We start from the raw sequence: 19401 nt of genomic DNA, 5'->3' as shown, positions 1-19401 counted from the left end.
TCAATACAGAGAATTCTTTCCCGGAGGGAGGGAAATCAATCGGAAGGTGATGACAACGGACTTGGCAGGTCACCCCGTTTGTTCTACGAACAAGGGCATCTGGCTGGCAGTGTCGCAAACACGCTCAGCGTCAGGCACAGCCTCTTAGCAGAGTGGAGCGGGCTGGCTGTGGCAGTCGGGCCCCACACCTGATACCAGGCAGCTGGGGCCTCGGCTCTCTGAGGCCTGAAATAGTCACCGTTAATCAGCTCCACATTCTAAGACCAATACATGAGGTATTTTTAACCGTAGACGAAAATAGCGCACACACACTGGTGAAGGGCTCCGCAAGGAGACCTCGGGAGGCGACTGAACGTTTCTGTTGTTCTTGGTTTTGGATCACACCCGGCAACGCTCAGGGATCACTCCCGGCAGTACTCCTGGGGGCCATACGGGGTGCTGGGGTGCAGGGTGCAGTTGACAGCGTGCAGGGACGGCCCCTTACCCACTGCACTATCTCTCCAGCCCCGGTGAATTAAAAAAATGTTATTGGTTTTTTTAAGAAAAGGTTTATCACAGTCTGCTTCTATAATAGTATTTTATTTAGGGGGTTGGGCCAAAGCCAGAATCTGCAACCTGTCGTATTCAAGGGATAATAAGTGGTACCAGGGTTGACTCAGGGTTGGTGGCACGGAAGGCAAGAGCCTGAACCCTTGTATGGGTTCTCTGCCCCCCAATAATAGTTTAGAGAAACTAGGAGAAAGTGGTTGACACAAACTTTTAATAAATACATCTTTAAAAAAAAAAAACTTTGGGGACTGGAGCAATAGCACAACTGGTAGGGCACTTGCTGACCTGGGTTCAATTCCCAGCATCCCATATGGTCCCCTGAGCACCGCCAGGAGTAATTCCTGAGTGCAGAGCCAGGAGTAACCCCTGTGCAGTGCTGGGTGTGATCCAAAAAGCAAAAAAAAAAAAAACCTTTTAATATATTTTTTTACTTTTGGGTTATACCCGGCGATGCTCAGGTGTTACTCCTGGCTCTGCACTCAGGATGACTCCAGACAGTGCTCAGGGAGCCATATGGGATGGCTAGGATTGAACCCAGGTCAGCCGCTTGCAAAGCAAATGCCCTACCTGCTGTACTATCACTCCGGCCCCAAGTTTCACTACATCTTAAGATATATTGGGGTCAAAAGATTTATTCTGCATGTAAATATGCTTGTAAAATGTTGATGTGTATGCTAAGAAGACACATTTTCCTTAAGGTCAATTTTAAATTACTTGTAAGCTTGGTAATACATTTGTATATTATTTTTCAATGAAGTGACTATTGTTGGAGAGTGCACATTCAGTATGTTCAGGGATCACTCCTGGTTCTGCACCAGGGATCAGTCCTGGCAGTGCCCCGAGACCTCATGGGTCAGCGAGGACAAAACCCGGGTCAACCCCCTGCAAGGTGAACACCCTCCCTGCTGTACTCTCACTCTGCCCCCTGAAGTGACTTGTAAAACATTTTTCTCTTTGCCTTGGCCCATATAATAACTGCAAGGTCACATGGGGTGCCAGGATCCAATCTGGGTCAGCTGCGTGCAAAGCAAACACCCTACCCACCCACCCACCCAGCCTATGTATCTGGGCTGGAGCAATAGTACAGCTGGTAGGGCATTTGCCTTGCGTGGAGCTGACCTGGGTTCAATCCCTGGCATCCCATTTGGTCCCCCAAGCACTGTCAGGAGTAATTGCTGAGTGCAGAGCCAGGAGTAACCCCTGAGCATGGCAAAAAAAAAATAAAGGCAAGAAAGAAAAACAAAAAACCCCAACAGTGTACTATTCACCGCCCCAGCCCCTATTCTGCAAACTTTTTTAACAATGGAGTAGGAACATCCAATGTCCTGCTTTGCGAGAACTAATAGCCTGAGCAAATGTTTCCTGAACCCACATCAGCGCTTTGGGACCAGCCTGCCATGCTCCCAAGCCCTGGGGCGTCAGGTGGAAGCCCGGGTTCAAACACAGAAGGGCGTGTCCCAGCCTTGGCCTTGGCGCTCTCTCTTCGACCTTGGGCCACGTTCTGTGGCTCATTTACATATCGAGGCGTTGTTTGTGCTCATCTCCTTTATGATACCCGGTTAGAGTCTGACTCCTTGATGATCTTTGCTCAAGGTCCAGCCCAGCACTTGGCGACCGTCACGCTCTCCTAGACAGCTTTTTTCCAGGCTCCTGTTACTCTTGTTTTACAATCCTACTTTGTTCTACTGTAAGATTGAGGAAAAGGCATCTGAAGATGTCACAGCCTGGGAGGATAGCTCAGGGGAAGAGAGAACGCTTTGCGTGGCTGAGGGCCCAGGTTCAATCCCTGGTACCAAAGGAGAAGTTACAACAGAAAAATAAGAAAATGTAGATGATAAGCAGTGCTGGAGCGATAGCACAGCAGGTATGGCGTTTGCCTTGCACGTGGCTGACCTGGGTTCGATTCCTCCGTCCCTCTCGGAGAGCCTGGCAAGCTACCGAGAGTATCCCGCCTGCACGGCAGAGCCTGACAAGCTACCCGTGGCATATTCGGTATGCCAAAAACAGTAACAACAAGTCTCACAATGGAGACGTTACTGGTGCCCGCTCAAGCAAACCAATGAACAATGGGATGACAGTGGCCATGATGACAGTGACAGCCAAGGCAGCCGTGAGCTAAACCTCTGGAGCTTTATTGACTTTCAGGCTTCAGACAGTGGACCGAATAGTGGGATTCAAATACATTTAAGTACACCTATTTTTTGTGGGGTGGGGGGGGCACATCTAGCAGTGCTCAGGGTTTACTCCTGGCTCTGTGCTCAGGCATCCCTCACTGTGGGCTTGGGGAACTACAGGAGACCCTGAAGGTTGAACCCAGATTGGCCACGTGCAAGGCAAGCTCCCTACCCACTGTGGTATCCTTCAGCCCCTCATATAGACCATTTTACCTTCAACAGACTTGGGAGGAAACAGCGGGTAGCAGGAAACACCACCCAACACAGGGGCCGGAGTGATAGCACAGCGGGTAGGGCATTTGCCTTGCACGCGGCCGACCTGGGTTCGATCCCCGGCATCCCATATGGTCCCCCAAGCACCGCCAGGAGTAATTCCTGAGTGCAAAAGCCAGGAGTAACCCCTGAGCAACGCTGGGTGTGACCCAAAAAGCAAAAAAAAAAACAAAAACAAAAACAAAAACACCACCCAACGCAGTCTGAGGAAAGGAGGCAGAGACACGCCGAGGCGTGGCCTGGAGGGAGATTGGTGTGGCGGCTTCAGAGGAGAGGACGGAGACCAGCCAGATGCCTCTGGGGGCACAGTCCTCCCGGGAGAGGAGGCCGTCAGGATGGAGGCAGGTAGACGGGGAGGGCCCCTCCCGGGGCAATGGCAGACACCCACCTGCAGAAAACAGGAAAAAGCAGGAACTGAGGCCTGGTAAGACCCTCACCCATGTACCGCAACAGACCCAGAGAAGCTCCTGCAGAAACAAAAGGCCAGGAAAGGAATTTCGAAGGAGACCATCACCACTCCCCCCCGCCCCCCTTTAACCGCCTTAGCAACAGACTTTGACTTAGGTAGAAGCCCCACATGGGGGCAGGTTGGAGAAACCCTACAAGGGCCCCCTGGAACAGAGGAAGGGCGCCCGTGTGCTGCTTTCGTCCACACGGCTGAGCCCGCATCTCTCCTCTTGAGATGGGGGCTTTCATGCTTTCCTCGCTAATGCTGGGGTGTGTGTAGGGCTCTCTCTGCCCTTGGAGAAGCCCGGGTTCTCTCTCTCTCTCATTTTGGGTCACACCGGCAATGCACACGGTTACTCCTGGCTCTGCACTCAGGAATTACCCCAGGCGGTGCTCAGGGGACCAAATGGGATGCTGATAATCGAACCCGGGTTGGCCGTGTGCAAGGCAAATGCCCTCCCCGCTGTGCTATCTCTCCAACGCCCCCCACCCCCGTTCTCTCTTGAGCACATTACTCTCCACTCTCTTCCATCCCTTCAAAACCTTCAAATACAATCTATTTACTTCACTGCTTGTCTACTCCTGAAATTCCTTTCTATGAGGCGAGACAAGAACCCCGTAACCCTGGGTCCCGGGTGGCAGAGTCGGATGGGGAGAAAGTGACCGTCTTTCTCCTCCCCGCTTCAATAAATCACCGGTGGGACCCACCGACATCAGTCAGGCGGGAATAGAAGCGGTTCTTTGTGCCTGTGGGGTCTTTTATATCGCTGGCGCCTGGATCCCTGGTTCCGAACGTCAGAGACCAGGGCTGGGGCAGGTGCGTGCGTGTGTGCAGGTGTGTGTGTGTGGGGGGGGGAGGTAGGGGCGCGTGATTTCCAGTGACTGCGGCAGAGCAGGACCAGGGAGCCACAGACACGGGCCCGACAAAGCCAGCAGCGGATCCTGACGCTGTTTAGTCCGTGGGAATAGTGGTCAGGTTGGAAGGTCACGGGATGAAAGAACAATGTCGTCTTAAACCTTGAAACAGGATAGCCCCAGCCAGAAGCACTTCCTTTCCACAAGTCCATCTCTTCCCTCCTCTGCCTCAGTTCCTCAGTGCCTCAGCCTGAGACCTGCCTGACTGTGAGGACGTCAGAGTGTGTCACTTCGGGCTGGCCACTGGCCTCCAGCTCCTTCACAGGCCACAGGAGTCCCAGGAGCTGGCGCCTGCCTTGGTTTTCTTTCTTTCTTTCTTTCTTTCTTTCTTTCTTTCTTTCTTTCTTTCTTTCTTTCTTTCTTTCTTTCTTTCTTTCTTTCTTTCTTTCTTTCTTTCTTTCTTTCTTTCTTTCTTTCTTTCTTTCTTTCTTTCTTTCTTTCTTTCCTTCCTTCCTTCCTTCCTTCCTTCCTTCCTTCCTTCCTTCCTTCCTTCCTTCCTTCCTTTCTTTCTTTCTTTCTTTCTTTCTTTCTTTCTTTCTTTCTTTCTTTCTTTCTTTCTTTCTTTCTCTCTTTCTTTCTCTATTTCTCTTTTTTCCTTTCTTTCTTTCTTTCTTTCTTTCTTTCTTTCTTTCTTTCTTTCTTTCTTTCTTTCTTTCTTTCTTTCTTTCTTTCTTTCTTTCTTTCTTTCCCTCCCTCCCTCCCTCCCTCCCTCCCTCCCTCCCTCCCTCCCTCCCTCCCTCCCTCCCTCCCTTCCTTCCTTCCTTCCTTCCTTCCTTCCTTCCTTCCTTCCTTCCTTCCTTCCTTCCTTCCTTCTCCGAACCCCTTTCCAAATCCTCTCTGCTCCTGTGAGAATCCCCGTTCCTTCCCGGCCTCGGCACACGGCTGACCGGCCGTGTCCACTCTTGCTTTCCTGTCCCAGACTCTGACGCCGCCCGCCAGGCCCCCGGGGACAGACTTCACTCTCCGGGCGCCGGCTGAGAGGCCCTAGAGAGAGCGGGCAGCTGCACGGAGCTGAGCGGGAGGAAAAGCACTGTCGAGTATCCCCTGAGGGCAGACGGGGGGGAGCGTGCGGAGGGCGAGGGGGAGGCAGCTAACGGAGAACCCCAACGTCCGGAACCTGTTCTGTTTCCGAGACCCACGGAAGCTTCCCTCAGAGACTGACATTGAACCTGCAAGTCGGAGATTTGGAGAGGGCTTGGCGCTGGGCAGGCTGCACAGACTCTGGCGTGCAATGGCCCTGGGCTGTTCTAGAAGCTGTAAGAAGGCCAGGGTGGCTGAGGCTCTGAGGCAAGAAGGGAACCCTGCAGAAAGACATAGAAGCTACATTCTAGTATATTCTAGACCCTGTATGCCAGGTGAACGGTCTGAATCTTTTTTTTTTTTTTAATTTTCTCTTTGAGTCACACCCGGCGATGCACAGAGCTTACTCCTGACTCCACACTCAGGAATTGATCCTGAAGGTGCTCGGGGGGACCATATGGAATGCTGGGAATTGAACCCGGGTTGGCCAAATGCAAGGCAAACGCCCTATGCCCTACCCATTGAGCTATCACTCCAGCCCCTCTTCCTTCCTTCTTTCCTTTTTTCCTTCCTCCCTCCCTTACTCCTTCCCTCCTTCCTTCCTTCTTTCCTTTCTTTCCTTCCTTCTTTCCTTTCTTCCTTTCTCCCTCCCTTCCTCTACTTCCTCCCTTCCTCTACTTCCTTCCTTCCTCCACTTCCTTCCTTCCTTCCTTCCTTCCTTCCTCCTTCTTTCCTCCCTCCCTCCCTCCCTCCCTCCCTCCCTCCCTTCCTTCCTTCCTTCCTTCCTTCCTTCCTTCCTTCCTTCCTTCCTTCCTTCCTTCCTTCCTTCCTCCCTCCCTCCCTTCCTCATTCTCTCCCTCCCATTTTTCTTTCCCCCTCCCTCCCTTCCTTTATCCTTCCTTTCTTCTTTCCTTTCTTCATTTTCTTTTGTTCATTTACGTGGTTAATGTCTGTCTACCAAGGGCATACATTTGTAGGTTATTTATTGAAAATTTGGGCTAGAGAGATAGTCCAGGGTAGTTAAGATAGTGGAAGAAATAGTTAAGGCTAGATAGTGGAAGAGATAGTTAAGATAGTGGAAGACATAGTTAAGATAGTGGAAGACATAGTTAAGGCTCATGGCGTGCTCATGGTCGACCAAGATTCCATCCCTGAGACCACATATGGTCCCCCGAGCCCTGGCAGAGTCATCCCTGAGCACAACACGATGTGGCCCCCTCCAAAAAACACACTTTAACTCTTAGACAGAAGCACATAATAAATGTTCCATCAATACACTAACAATCATTCTAGACAGATGAACATGGGCTAATCAGATCTTGGACTCTCTAAACATTTCTAGAAGATTCCAAAACACTGACGCAAATGTGTGCCTTTGTAAATGTATCTAGCGACCTCTGCTGGAAGGCTCATGGAGGAACCCAGTTGGGTTTTCCTAATTGCCCTCTTGTTTTCCTTAGGGACTACTAACACGTGAGTCAAATATGAAATTCAAGACGAGGAGCTTTAAAAGCCTTTTCCCCACTTTTCTTCCCATCTTCTCACTCTTTTCTTTTTTTCTCCTAGATTAAAATAATAATATTTTTCAGATAGATATTTCAGTAAGAAAGGAAACAATTTTTTTCTGATTCTCCCCTCTTAGTTTTGTTACATAAGAGCTGCTCACATACATGCATACAGATATGCATACAAATACACATAGGTACTACCAAAAATCTGAGGTATTGAAAATAAACAACAAAAAAAAGACCACATAGGCATTCTTCACAATCACTACAACTTAAGCCCAGTGGGAGAGTTCAGTTATATGTTTTCCAATTCTTTATGTATCTACCCTTCCTTAGCACAAGTGTATGTGTGCTTTTCGACAAAATTGAGTCAGCCAAGTTTAACATATTATTTCCTTTAATTTAGCATGTGTAAGTTCATTTTCTCCCCAATTTTTGTATGCAATTAATTCTTTAAGCAATTAATTCTTTAAGCAATTCTTTAAGCAATTATTGTCCAGCATACAGTATTTAAAATATTAAACAGGGATAAAAGAGCAATAGCACAATGGGTAGGGCGTTTGCCTTGCACGCGGCCAACCCGGGTTCAATTTCCAGCATCCTATATGACCCCCTGAGCACCACCAGGAGTAATTCCTGAGTGCAGAGGCAGGAGTAACCCCTGTGCATTGCCAGATGTGACCCAAAAAGCAAAAACTAAAAATAAAAAATAGAGGGATCAAGGAGAGGACTAAAGTGATTAGAGCACTTGTCTTGCATGCACTCGGGCCTGAGTCCCATCCCTAGCATTGCATGAACTTACAAGCACTGCTGAGTGTGCCCCTAGTGGCCCCCTGAGCTGTTTGGGAGACCAACAAATTAGAGAAAAATAAACCTCCGTCTTAGCGGTTCTTTCCATTAGCAATCGCTGTAACCAGGGAAGTGGGACCTGCAGGCCTGGGAGCAACCTCGCATCAAGGCCCTCCCAGTCTTAAACATGAGGCTAACATGACCACGTGGTTGGCAGAGTACCAGCCCTTATCGTAAAATCCTCATGTCAGTGATCTCATCATCATTTGATATTTGTGGAGGGGGTTCAGACCCAGCAATGCACAGGGGTTGTCCTGGCTCTGCACTCAGGAATTACTCCTGGCTGTGCTTGGAGGACCATATGGGATGCCAGAGATTGGACTTGAGTAGCCGCGTGCAAGGCAAACGCCCTACCCGCTGTGCTGTCGCTCCAGCCCCATCATTTGATTTTTAAATAATTTTATTTTATTTTTAATTTTAATTTTTATTTTTTAATTAGTGAATTACCTTGAGGGTGCAGTTACAGATTTACACATTTTCATGCTTGTGTCTCCGTCATATAATGTTCCAGGACCCATCCCTCCACCAGTGCCCATTCTCCACCACCAGTGAACCCAGTATCCCTCCCACCCCCCAATTTCATCCCCCCCACCTCACCCTGCCTCTGTGGCAGGGCATTCCCTTTTGTTCTCTCTCTCCTTTTGGGTGCTGTGGTTTGCAATAGGGGTATTGGGTGGCCATCGTGTTCAATCTATAGTCTACTTTCAACACGCATCTCCCTTCCCGAGTGGGTCCTCCAACCACACTTTACTTGGTGTTCCCTTCTCTGTCTGAGCTGCCTTTTCCCCAAGCCTGTGAGGCCAGCTTCCAAGCCATGGAGCAAACCTCCTGGTACTTATTTCTACTATTCTTGGGTGTTAGTCTCCTATTCGGTTATTTTATATTCCACAGATGAGCTCAATCTTTCTGTCTGTCTCTCCCTTTCTGGCTCATTTCACTTAGCATTATACTTTCCATGTTGAACCACTTATATGCAAAGTTCATGACTTCATCTTTTCTTACAGCTGCATAGTATTCCATTGTGTAGATGTACCAAAGTTTCGTTTACCAGTCATCTGTTCTCGAGCACTCAGGGTTTTGTTTTTTTTTTTCAGATTCTGGCTATTGTAAACAGTGCGATTTTAAAATTATTTTAATATTTGGTTTGGGGGCCACACCTGATAGTGCTCGGGGCTTGCTCCTAGCTCTGTGCTCAGGGATCACTCCTGGATGGGCTCAGTGGACGCGATGGGGTGCTGGGGAAGGAGCCTGGATCAGCCATGTGCAAGGCAAGTGCCCTTTCCATCGTGCTCTCTCCCACCCCTCACCACCGTTTTAATAAGAAAGTCAAAATGTAGTTAATTTAATCTGGAGGTTGCATAACTGATAACCTGCAGATCGAACTTGACCCCAGGGAAAAGTAACTCCCAACCAAGCCCGCAGTGCCCGGCGTGGACCATGAGGTTCTCCGGATAACGTGACTGGCCATCCCCGGGCGTGTTCAGGGCTGGGGCAGCCCGTCCCGGGCTCGTCAGAACGGACAGTGAAAACGTGAAGCTGTGTTCTCAGCCTGTCGTTCTGTTCCCACATGTCAACACGTCTGTTTGGTTTTGTTGGAATTTCTATTTGCAGGACTCGCGGAGGTTATGTCAACAGGAACAAATCATTCGGTGGAGGAGAAAGTCACTTCGGGGTGTTCTGGGCTTCGATATTTTACTATTTTCGGGCTCACCCATATCCTTATTCTCAGCACTGCAAGAAACGGGTGATAAACTGTGAGTCTGCACTGCCTTGCTGTTCTGTTGGCTTGTACTTCGGAGGCCTCGCCTGGTGGGCTCAGGGTTTACTCCTGGCTCTGTGCTCAGGGGACTGTGTGTGGGACTGGGAGTGGAGCAAAGGTTGGCCACCTGCAAGGCAAGGCAAGCCCTGTTCTAGGTCTCTGGTGTCTGCATTGACTTCTACAAACCCAAAACCAGACGTAGCACCGAATCACAAGGGGCATTTACACTAGCCCACCTGCAAATATAACGTAAAATAACTAGGAATCACTTTTAAAACACTCCAGATAAAGGGATGTAAAGGTCAGAAGAAAACTTGGGACAGGCAGGGGGCGCTAAGCAGCGAAGTCTGCCCCATCAACTCCACGGGCTGTGTCAAGTGGTCTAATAAACTTCGAGAAGGCCCCAACCGGAATCGTTTGGGGACTGATGAAGCAAACATTAGTGACTGTGACTCTAGCAATTTGGTCAAAGGGACAAGGGTTAAAGGTCGGGCCCGGTCTCACGCTCAGCCTATGAGGATTCTACTGTCAGAGGGGGTGCTGGCCCGAGCCCGCGTAGGAGCGTTTTACCGGGCACTGGGCTGTGGAGGGACTGGGCAGCCGAGAGTGTCCTCTCTAGGCCTGCCGGAGCTCGGAGGAGGCGAGCCCAGAGTTCCCCGGCCAGCAGCGGCTCTCTGACAGCACCCAAACCTTCCCGCCCTGCCAGCGCTGCTCTGTTGCCCGGAAAAGGTCCTGTTGGGAATCGGGGGCCACTGGGTCTTGGCGCCTCCAGCATCTTGAGACCGACTCCAGAGCTCCAGGCACAATGCTCCGAGGACGCTCCCTGTCCGTCACGTCCCTGGGCGGCCTGCCCCGCTGGGAAGTCGAGGAGCTCCCGGTGGAGGATTTACTGCTCTTCGAGGTCTCCTGGGAGGTGGCCAATAAAGGTTTGTGCTGCACCCACCCAGCCCGGGGATGCCCCCAGAAAACTCTCCAGTGCTGGGAGCGGCCCGGGAGGAACTGAATTGAAACGTAGGTTGGATGAAACTTGGTCTGCTTCCGCCGGCTAGGACAGATGAGCACTCTTTGGAGGGGGAGAAGGTGGCAGCAGCTGGTCCCTGGGGCTGGAGAGAAAGGATGGGAGGAAGGGCAGACCCTGGTCTGGTCCCCAGCACTGCGTGGTCCCTTGAGCAGCGTCAGGTGTAACTCTGGAGCTCCCCCAAAGGTCACCGGCTGTGGCCTGGCAGGACCCTGAGTGCCGCTGAAGTGGCCTTGCATCAAGCCGGTTCCTGCTTTGGACAGATCTTTAAGTTAAAATTTGAAATATGAGTGATGGCACAGTAGGAATCCAGTCATTATTTTTCTTAGCCCCCCCCCAAAAAAACCATAAAGCACTTTTTTGGTTGTTCGATATGCCAAAAACAATAACAACAAGTCTCACAATGGAGATGTTACTGGTGCCCGCTAGAGCAAATCGATGAGCAATGGGGTGACAGTGACAGTGACAGTTTTTCGGCCACGCCTGTCTGTGCTAAGGGATAACTCTGCTCTGCACTCAGGAATCCCTCCTGAAGGGCTCGGATGACATATGGGATTCGGGGGATTGAACCCAGGTGGGCTGCCTTCAAGGCAAGATCTTTACCGGCTGTTGGACTCTCCAATCCCCTCTAAAAGCGTCATTTTGTACTTTGTTTTAGGAAGACTCATTCCTGATCAGGACCCACACAAGATTTTGATTTCCTCTGCTGTTAGTGTATCATGAAGTACTTTCATGCTTCTCCAAGTTCAAGCTTGCTCGGAGTCCCAGTCTTAGCTTAGGAGACATGGTGTTAGCACTCAAAGCTGTGGGAAAGGGGGAGGCACGCGGACAGAGGCCAGAGCGTGGAGAAGTGACGGAGCTCACGCACAGCAGCTTCTAGTCGCTTTTCCCACGCAGGCGGTGTTTAAACCCGCCCATCGGGAACAGGGCCCCCTCCCGGACACATGGTCCCTGGCCGGGATGGGAAGGGAGGAGATTTTGCCTGCAGAGCGGGAGGAACTGCAGGATAGCTAGTTGGTGGGGGGAACTGCGAGGTTGCTAGGTGATCGTCGGTGTCAGGAGACCATCATCGAATCCCAAACGCTGTGCCTGGGTTCCAGCATCGGAGCGGAGCCCTTCTGCCCTCGACTTAGCAAACATGGGTGGCACACCGTGCCCTGCTGCAGGGAGCAAGCGGTGACCTCCAAGTGCCAGGGACCACACAGAGGGTGATACGCACACGTGACTCGAGGCAGCCTGGAACCGTGCCTGGTATGCAGGGAAAGTTTAATGGAGTCTTCCAAGTGTGAATGAAGGGATTCCTGTTTCTATGTCTTTGATACTTACGTTCTTTCATTTCCTATGCAAGGGAAAAGGAGACTTGGGGGAGGAGACTCCAGTGTTATTTACAGAAGTTGATATAATTGTGAATTTACTGGTCATTAAATATATAGGGGTGAGGGATTTTTTTTTTTCAAGAACAAGACTTCATTGAAAGGGACTTTTACTGGGGCTGGAGCGATAGCACAGTGGGTTGGGTGTTTGCCTTGCAAGAGGCCGACCCAGGTTCGATTCCCAGCATCCCAGAGGGTCCCCCGAGCACCGCCAGGAGTAATTCCTGAGTGCAGAGCCAGGAGTAACCCCTGTGCATTGCCAGGTGTGACCCAAAAAGAAAAAAAAAAGGGCTTTTACTGGGGCAACAGAGAGGCAACATCTTATTTGGAGACTTTTTGGGCTGGCAGAGGTGGTCAGGTGCAAGACAACTACATTAACACCTGAACTACTTTCAGCCCCTTGATCACAGGTTTCTGGTCACTTAAGTAGAGTCTGGGGCTCTGAGCATTTATCTGACACACAAAACCAAGTTAACATGTATGTTGGTGAAACTGCTGTATAGGTGTTTTTATTATTATTATTATTATTATTGCTTTTTGGGTCACACCTGGCGATGCACAGGGCTTACTCCTGGCTCTGCACTCAGGAATTATCCCTGGCAGTGCTCAGGGACCATATGGGATGCTGGGAATTGAACTTGGGTAGGCTATGTGCAAGGCAAACGCCCTCCCCGCTGTAGCCCCTGACACGTCTACACTTCTAACAGAGGTCGACACATTTAATTTTCAATGACAACCCCCTAAAAGTGAGAAATGTTGGTATTTCCATTTTCCAAATGGAAAAAAACTGAGGTGGTCATTTGCCTGAGGAGACACAGCAGACAGGACAGAAGTATGTGAAAAGGGAACCAATAACCCGTATGCCACAGCCCGCTCGAAGCAGTGGCACATGCAGACGCGGAAGAGTGTGGTACTTCCACGGGAACAAAGGACTCTCGGATAGGAACCTCCACAGAGACGGGTGTGAATCTGGTTGCCCCAGCAGACTAGCCATTCTTCCAAAGTGTGAGTCTTAGCTTCCCATACCCGGGGAGCTATTGGATATTTCCTTCACTGCACTGCACTGTCGTCGCACTCACTGTTGTCCCACTGTTCACCGATTTGCTCGAGCGGGCACCAGTAACGTCTCCATTGTGAGACTTGTTACTGTATTTGTGGCATTTCGAACACGCCACGGGTAGCTTGCCACATCAAAGGAAAGTTCAGAAATGTTCCACATGGTCTGAACATACGAAGAAACAGCCTCTGGTCATTCCAGCTTCCCAGCCAAGCTCCTAGAGACTTTATAAGTAGGAGTTTCATTCATGTAGCTGGACCTACACCCCCCATGGGTGGCATTTTCTAGAGGTTTGGACCTTACTGTGCTTATTCCCGACACCGTTGTGTCTTTTTCTTTCTTTTTTTCTTTTTTTTTCTATTTGGGTCACACCCGGCGATGCACAGGGGTTACTCCTGGCTTTGCACTCAGGAATTACTCCTGTGGTGCTCAGGGGACCATATGGGATGCTGGGATTCAAACCCGGGTTGGCCGCGTGCAAGGCAAACGCCCTACCTGCTATGCTATCGCTCCAGCCCCAACACCGTCGTGTCTTTCTAGAATGTTTTCTGTGCCAGTTGTTCATTGTAGCCGTCTGAGGCAGCCCAGAGATGTGAGCTCAGCTCCTGTGCTCCATAGAGTCACCAAGCCAACGGCCATTGGGACTGGCATTTCAGTCTCCTCCAAGGCCAGTTCTTTTCTTTCTTTCTTTGTTAACGACAACACAAGGAAGAAAGGTGAATAGGTGGAAGGGTAGATCAGTGGCTGGAGCACTTGCTGCATGCGGAAAGCACAGGTTCAATCCCCAGCACCCCGCGGTCTCTCAAACACTTCTGAGCACACCCCCTGCCACCCCTCACTGCCACTGCCCGTGTGCCCCACACCTCACTTCTTTAAAACTGAAAGATAAAACTTCCACTGTCCACAAAAATGAAAGAAAGGACTTCAGGTCATCACAGACGTCACAGGATTTGAAAAAACCCATTATCTCCAGATTAGATTTTTCAATGAAATGGATGTCACATTTGCCATCTTGTGGTGCTTTCTGGTAAACAATGAATGTTTTCATTTCCCAGAAAATTAAGATTTCTGGGACCAATGACAGAGCCAAATATGAGGTTCCATGCGTTGCATGTGGGAGGCCCCGGGATTGATCCCTGTTGATGCAATAAGTAAGCAAATAAATAAATACATGTCCAAAATAAAAGATTATTTATAGAAAGGACTGGAGTGATAGCACAGCGGGTAGGGCATTTGCCTTGCATGTGGCCAACCTGGGTTCGATTCCTCCATCCCTCTCGGAGAGCCCGGCGAGCTACCGAGAGTATCCCGGCCACATGGCAGAGCCTGGCAAGCTACCCATAGAGTATTTGATATGCCAAAAACAGTAACAACAAGTCTCACCATGGAGACGTTACTGGTGCCCGCTCGAGCAAATAGATGAACAACCGGATGACAGTGCGACGGTGTGATTTATTTTAAAAAATGCCCTTATTGTAGGGCCAGAAAGATAGCTCCGTGGGCTGGAGCACATGCCTGCACGCAGAAGCCTTCACCCCATCACTGTATGGTCTCCTAAGTGCTGGAAGTTCTGACCCCCAAACAAACAAATCCCTAATAAGCAGAATGTTGCCAATCAACAACGGAAATCTGTGAAACATAACAAATGAGGAAGTCAGAGTCAAACTGTTGGAGAACAATTCCCCAAATATTCTTGCTTTAATCAGCTGTGCTGTTAGTATTCCTACCTCCATCTAGTATCCAATAGAGATCCATCAGTGCCGATCAGGTGTTGGGCAATGGAAACTGCTAGAAGCAGGAATTTACCAATGGAAACTGATACTAAGCTCCAGAGTTTACAAAACTTCAGGAACACAGAGACACAGACACAGACACACACACATATACGTATACATATACATATACATATACATATACATATACATATACATATACATATATATGTTCTTCATTCTTGGTAAGAATTTTTTATCATTTAAAAAAATTTTTATTAGTGAATCACCGTGAGGTACAGTTACAGACTTAGAAACTTCTGTGCTTGCATTTTACTCATATAGTGGTCGAGTACCCATCCCTCCACCAGTGCCCATTTTCCACCACCAACGGTCCCAGCATCCCTCCTACCACCCCCACCCCATCCCCCCACCCCACCCTGCCTCTGTGGCAAGGCATTCCTTTTTGCTCGCTCTCTCTCCTTTGGGGTGTTGCAGTTTGCAATAAAGGTATTGAGTGGCCATCATGTTCCACCTATAGTCTACTTTCAGCCCACATCTCCCATTCTGAACGGGCCCTCCTAGCACCCTGTACTTGGTGGTCCCTTCTCTATCTGAGCTGCCATCTCCCCCAGCCGGCTTCTAAGCTGTGGAGTAAACTTCCTGGTACTTATCTCTACTATTCTTGGGTGTTAGTCTCCCATTCTGTTACTTTATATTCCACAAATGAGTGCAATCTTTCTATGTCTGTCTCTCTCTTTCTGAGTCATTTCACGTAACATGATACTTGCCAATGTTGATCCACCTATATGCAAATTTCATGACTTCATCTTTTTAACAGCTGCATAGTATTCCATTGTGTAATGTACCAAAGTTTCTTTAACCAGTCATCTGTTATCAGGCACTCGGGTTTTTTCCAGATTCTGGCTATTGTAAACAGTGCTACAATGAACATACAAGTGTAGATGTTATTTCTACTATACTTTTTTGCATCTCCATGATATATTTCCAGGAGTGGTATTACTGGGTCAAATGGGAGCTCAATTTCTAATTTTTTGAGAAGCACCCATACTGTTTTCCAAAAGTGCTGAACCAGTTGGCATTCCCACCAGCAGTGAAGGGGAGTCCCTTTCTCCCCACATCCGTGCTAACACTGGTTGCTTTTGTTCTTTTCCTTTTGTTCTTTTGGATGTGGGAGAAACACAGATATTGGCCAGGCAGTTGTTGTCAAATATGGGGAGCACAAGAATCAGAGGGCCAGGGGAGGGAGTTCTAAGATTCTAGGAGATGGGGAGAGAAGGCCTTCCCACCTAGTTTGGGCTTTGGGTAAAACTCTTCTGATAGAGATAGTTTGGGTCACACCTGAATGATGAACGAAAGCAAAGTACAAATTGCCTCGATTGAAAATTTATATGCAGCAAAATAAACAAATAAAAAGAACTGCACATTGTCTGTAGTCACATTCACAGCATCCCAGGCGGAAGTTCCCACACAAATCATGCGAGATGCCAAACAAACCCTGGGGCTTCCCACTTCTTTTCCCACCTGCTAGAAAGCCCCAGGCCCTCCAGATAAAGCCCTGTGGTAGAGTCAGGGTAGGGCGGGATGAGGCCTGCCCAGTGGGTGTCACCTCCCATTGCACAGGGACGTGGCTGCTTGGTCTGGGGCCGGAGACCCAGCCAAGAATGGCCACAGAGATACTTGCTGACCATCTGCCCCTGGGGTGTTTCCTGTCTTTCTCCCGGACCGGCTGCCCAGAGATGTGCTTTCCAGCCGCATGATGGCCATCGGTGCATCTGTGTCTGTTACTAGTCGTCATGCACAGACAGAAGCCACTTGACTTCCCAGTGCTGTCCATTTTAGGGTTCAAAGACAGGGAAGAAGCTTTACATTTTTTACATCTTAGTTTAGCACGGTGGTTTACCATACTGTTAATTGTGGGGTTTCTTTCCCTATCTACACCCTTACATGGACTGGTGGGCACATTCCTCTGCTTTGGAACCCTGGTTTGAGCAACATTCAGCATCTCTAGATGAAAACATGGGCCCGGGTGATTTCGTTGGCCTCTATGCCCTGGTAGCTCTTCGCCTCTTTTTTTTTTTTTCTTTTTGGGTCACACCCGGTGATGCACAGGGGTTACTCCTGGCTTTGCATTCAGGAATTACTCCTGGTGGTGCTCAGGGGACCATATGGGATGCTGGGAATCAAACCCGGTTCGGCCGCATGCAAGGCAAATGCCCTACCCATTGTGCTATCGCTCCAGCCCCTCATCTCCTCTTTCTTATGAAAGGCTGATACTTTGCTCTCACACCAAAGAGTGCTCCCATACAGTTCTAGGAAAATATAGATCAATAAAATACAAAGTACATGTTTGAAAATGAAGTTTAAATCCCACAGCTTGCATTGTGGTGGAACACGGATTCATTGAGAAGTCTGTGTTGCTGAACCTCTGTTTAATCTCCTAATTGGAAAGCAGGAATCACCCTGAATCTGTGGCATACCACATATGTGCAGTGAGTGTACCCATGAAGAAATCGGGGGCCAAAGTTGGTACATGTTATAAAAAAACAAACAAAGGAAAGTGGCTGGTTATAAATGTGGTAAGAGAATAAGCAGAAACTAATATAGTCTTGAGAGTATGTTTGAGAATGTAGTATAAGGGTCTCCCCACAATAACACTGCATGAGGAGTGGGGGGTATAGATTTATTTATCCTCAGCCCCAAACAATACAGTGGGTTTTTTTTAAAATTTTTTTTAATTTTTTTTTTTTTTTTTTTTGCTTTTTGGGTCACACCTGGCGATGCACAGGGGTTACTCCTGGCTCTGCACTAAGGAATTACTCCTGGCGGTGCTCAGGGGACCATATGGGATGCTGGGATTTGAACCCGGGTCGGCCGTGTGCAAGGCAAACGCCCTACCCGCTGTGCTATCGCTCCAGCCCCCACAATACAGTGGGTTTAAAAAAATTATTTTTTTCTTGTTTGTGTTTGAGCTATACCCAACAGTGCTCAAGGCTTACTCCTGGCTCTGTGCTCAGGGATCAGTCCTAGAGAGACCTCGTGGGCCAGATGGGGTACTGGGGAACAAACTCAGGTCAGCCACATGCAAAACCAAGGCCCTACCCACTGAACTATCTCTCCAGTCCCATAGGATGGATTTAAGAAGAATTTTAGGTTTTTATTTCAAATAAAACTGAAGAGCATGAATATAGTATTTATAAGCACCTTCAGGGTGTTTGGAAAGTGTAGGCCTCAAATTGGGGGAAAAAACAGCAAATTATGAAATGTGTTTATCTTTGAATTTCTTGAATGAGACTTTCTCCTCTCCCTCTGTCCCTTAAAACACATGCGTATTTATTCACATGTATTAGAACTCCAAATTAGGGTCTAAAGAAAGGGGATGCTCTAAGATGTCTGGGCAAGATATAATATTGTAAATAAATAGTAGAGTTTTCGACAAAAGAAATGTGAACAAGACATTAATAATAAGAGCCATCAGAATCTGATAAAACAGACTCTCAGAGACAATGAAGATGAAAGTCTCCAGAAAAGGGAAAATGATTCCAAGATTTTAAGGGCAGAGGGTTTGAATACAGTTTATATACCTACACAAATATATTTCCAAGGTGTGATACTCAGGCCAAGCATGTTTTGTTTTTGTTTTGGATTTGGGGCCATACCTGGAAGTGCTCAGGGCTTACTCCTGGCTCTGTGCTCAGGGATCACTTCTGGTGTATCTTGGGGGACTGTATGGATCAAACCTGGGTTGGGCATTTGCAAGGCAAGCTTTGTATGTGTGAGGCCCTGGGTTCTATCCTAGTGCCACATTACCATCACCCACCACCACAACATTGTGACAACAGGAGACATCAAGCAAAACAAAGGTGCATTTCTATTTTCACACTTAGAAGAGAATTTCTTGGGGTTGGAGTGATAGCACAGCGGGTAGGGTGTTTGCCTCGAACGTGGCTGACCCAGGTTCGATTCCCAGCATCCTATATGGTCCTCTGAGCACCACCAGGAGTAATTCCTGAGTACATGAGCCAGAAGTAACCCCTGTGCATCGCCGGGTGTGACACCCCCCCAAAAAAAAGAGAGAGAATTTCTTCTTTTCCATTTCCCTTACAAACCACTTCTCTAAATTTGTGTTTCCTCAAGGAATCACTTGCGTGTTTCATTAAGTGTCTTACCATGGGGAAAATATTGAAGTCCCCTGGATTCTGGCATCAGTTGAATTGATGTGGCAGGTGGGAGAGAAACGAGGGGCATCGGGGGTGGGATCTGGGGATACACTGGCAAAGGGATGGCTGTTGGGACTTTATATGATTGAAACCCAATCATGAATAATGTTGTAACTAATTTCGGTATTTAAAAGAACAATTGAATTAGACCCAGATGCACTACTGGGGGCTGGCGGGGGGTGTCCTGCTTTCTGGTCCTGCGGAGGTGGGTGCTGACAGGCCTGACAGACTCTGCGTGGCTCCAGGCCCTCCTCTCCGGCCACTGAGCAGTGACTCTCAGTGTCCTTGTTACCTCTCTCTGCTCCAGTGACAGTTTCCATTTCTCTGAAGGACAGCCAAAAGCTTTTCTTCCTGCTGCTCAGGACTGTGAGTTCATGCCAGTTCCTGTGAGAATTTCTTCTTTGTGATATTTCCATGTCTGGAAGTTATGGGAGCTCCTCTCCCGTGTGGATGATGAACTCTGTGGTGATGAGAGTATCAGCATCTGCCTTTCGTGGAGGCATAAC

General features: G+C 48.7%; 1 protein-coding gene across 1 annotated transcript in view; it reads left to right on the top strand.

Annotated features, from left to right (window-relative positions):
* Positions 1-10299: 10299 nt before the first annotated feature.
* The window catches only part of GYS2 (glycogen synthase 2), a 57453-nt gene continuing 48351 nt past the window's right edge, over positions 10300-19401 (top strand). Inside the window, exon 1 of the mRNA XM_012933382.2 lies at positions 10300-10420. Within this exon, the coding sequence (XP_012788836.2) occupies positions 10300-10420 (121 nt within the window). The remainder of the gene's footprint in view (positions 10421-19401) is intronic.

The sequence above is a fragment of the Sorex araneus genome, chromosome 10, assembly GCF_027595985.1.
Source record: "Sorex araneus isolate mSorAra2 chromosome 10, mSorAra2.pri, whole genome shotgun sequence".
Classification (NCBI taxonomy): Eukaryota; Metazoa; Chordata; class Mammalia; order Eulipotyphla; family Soricidae; genus Sorex; species Sorex araneus.
This window is presented reverse-complemented; position numbering and strand designations above follow the sequence as displayed.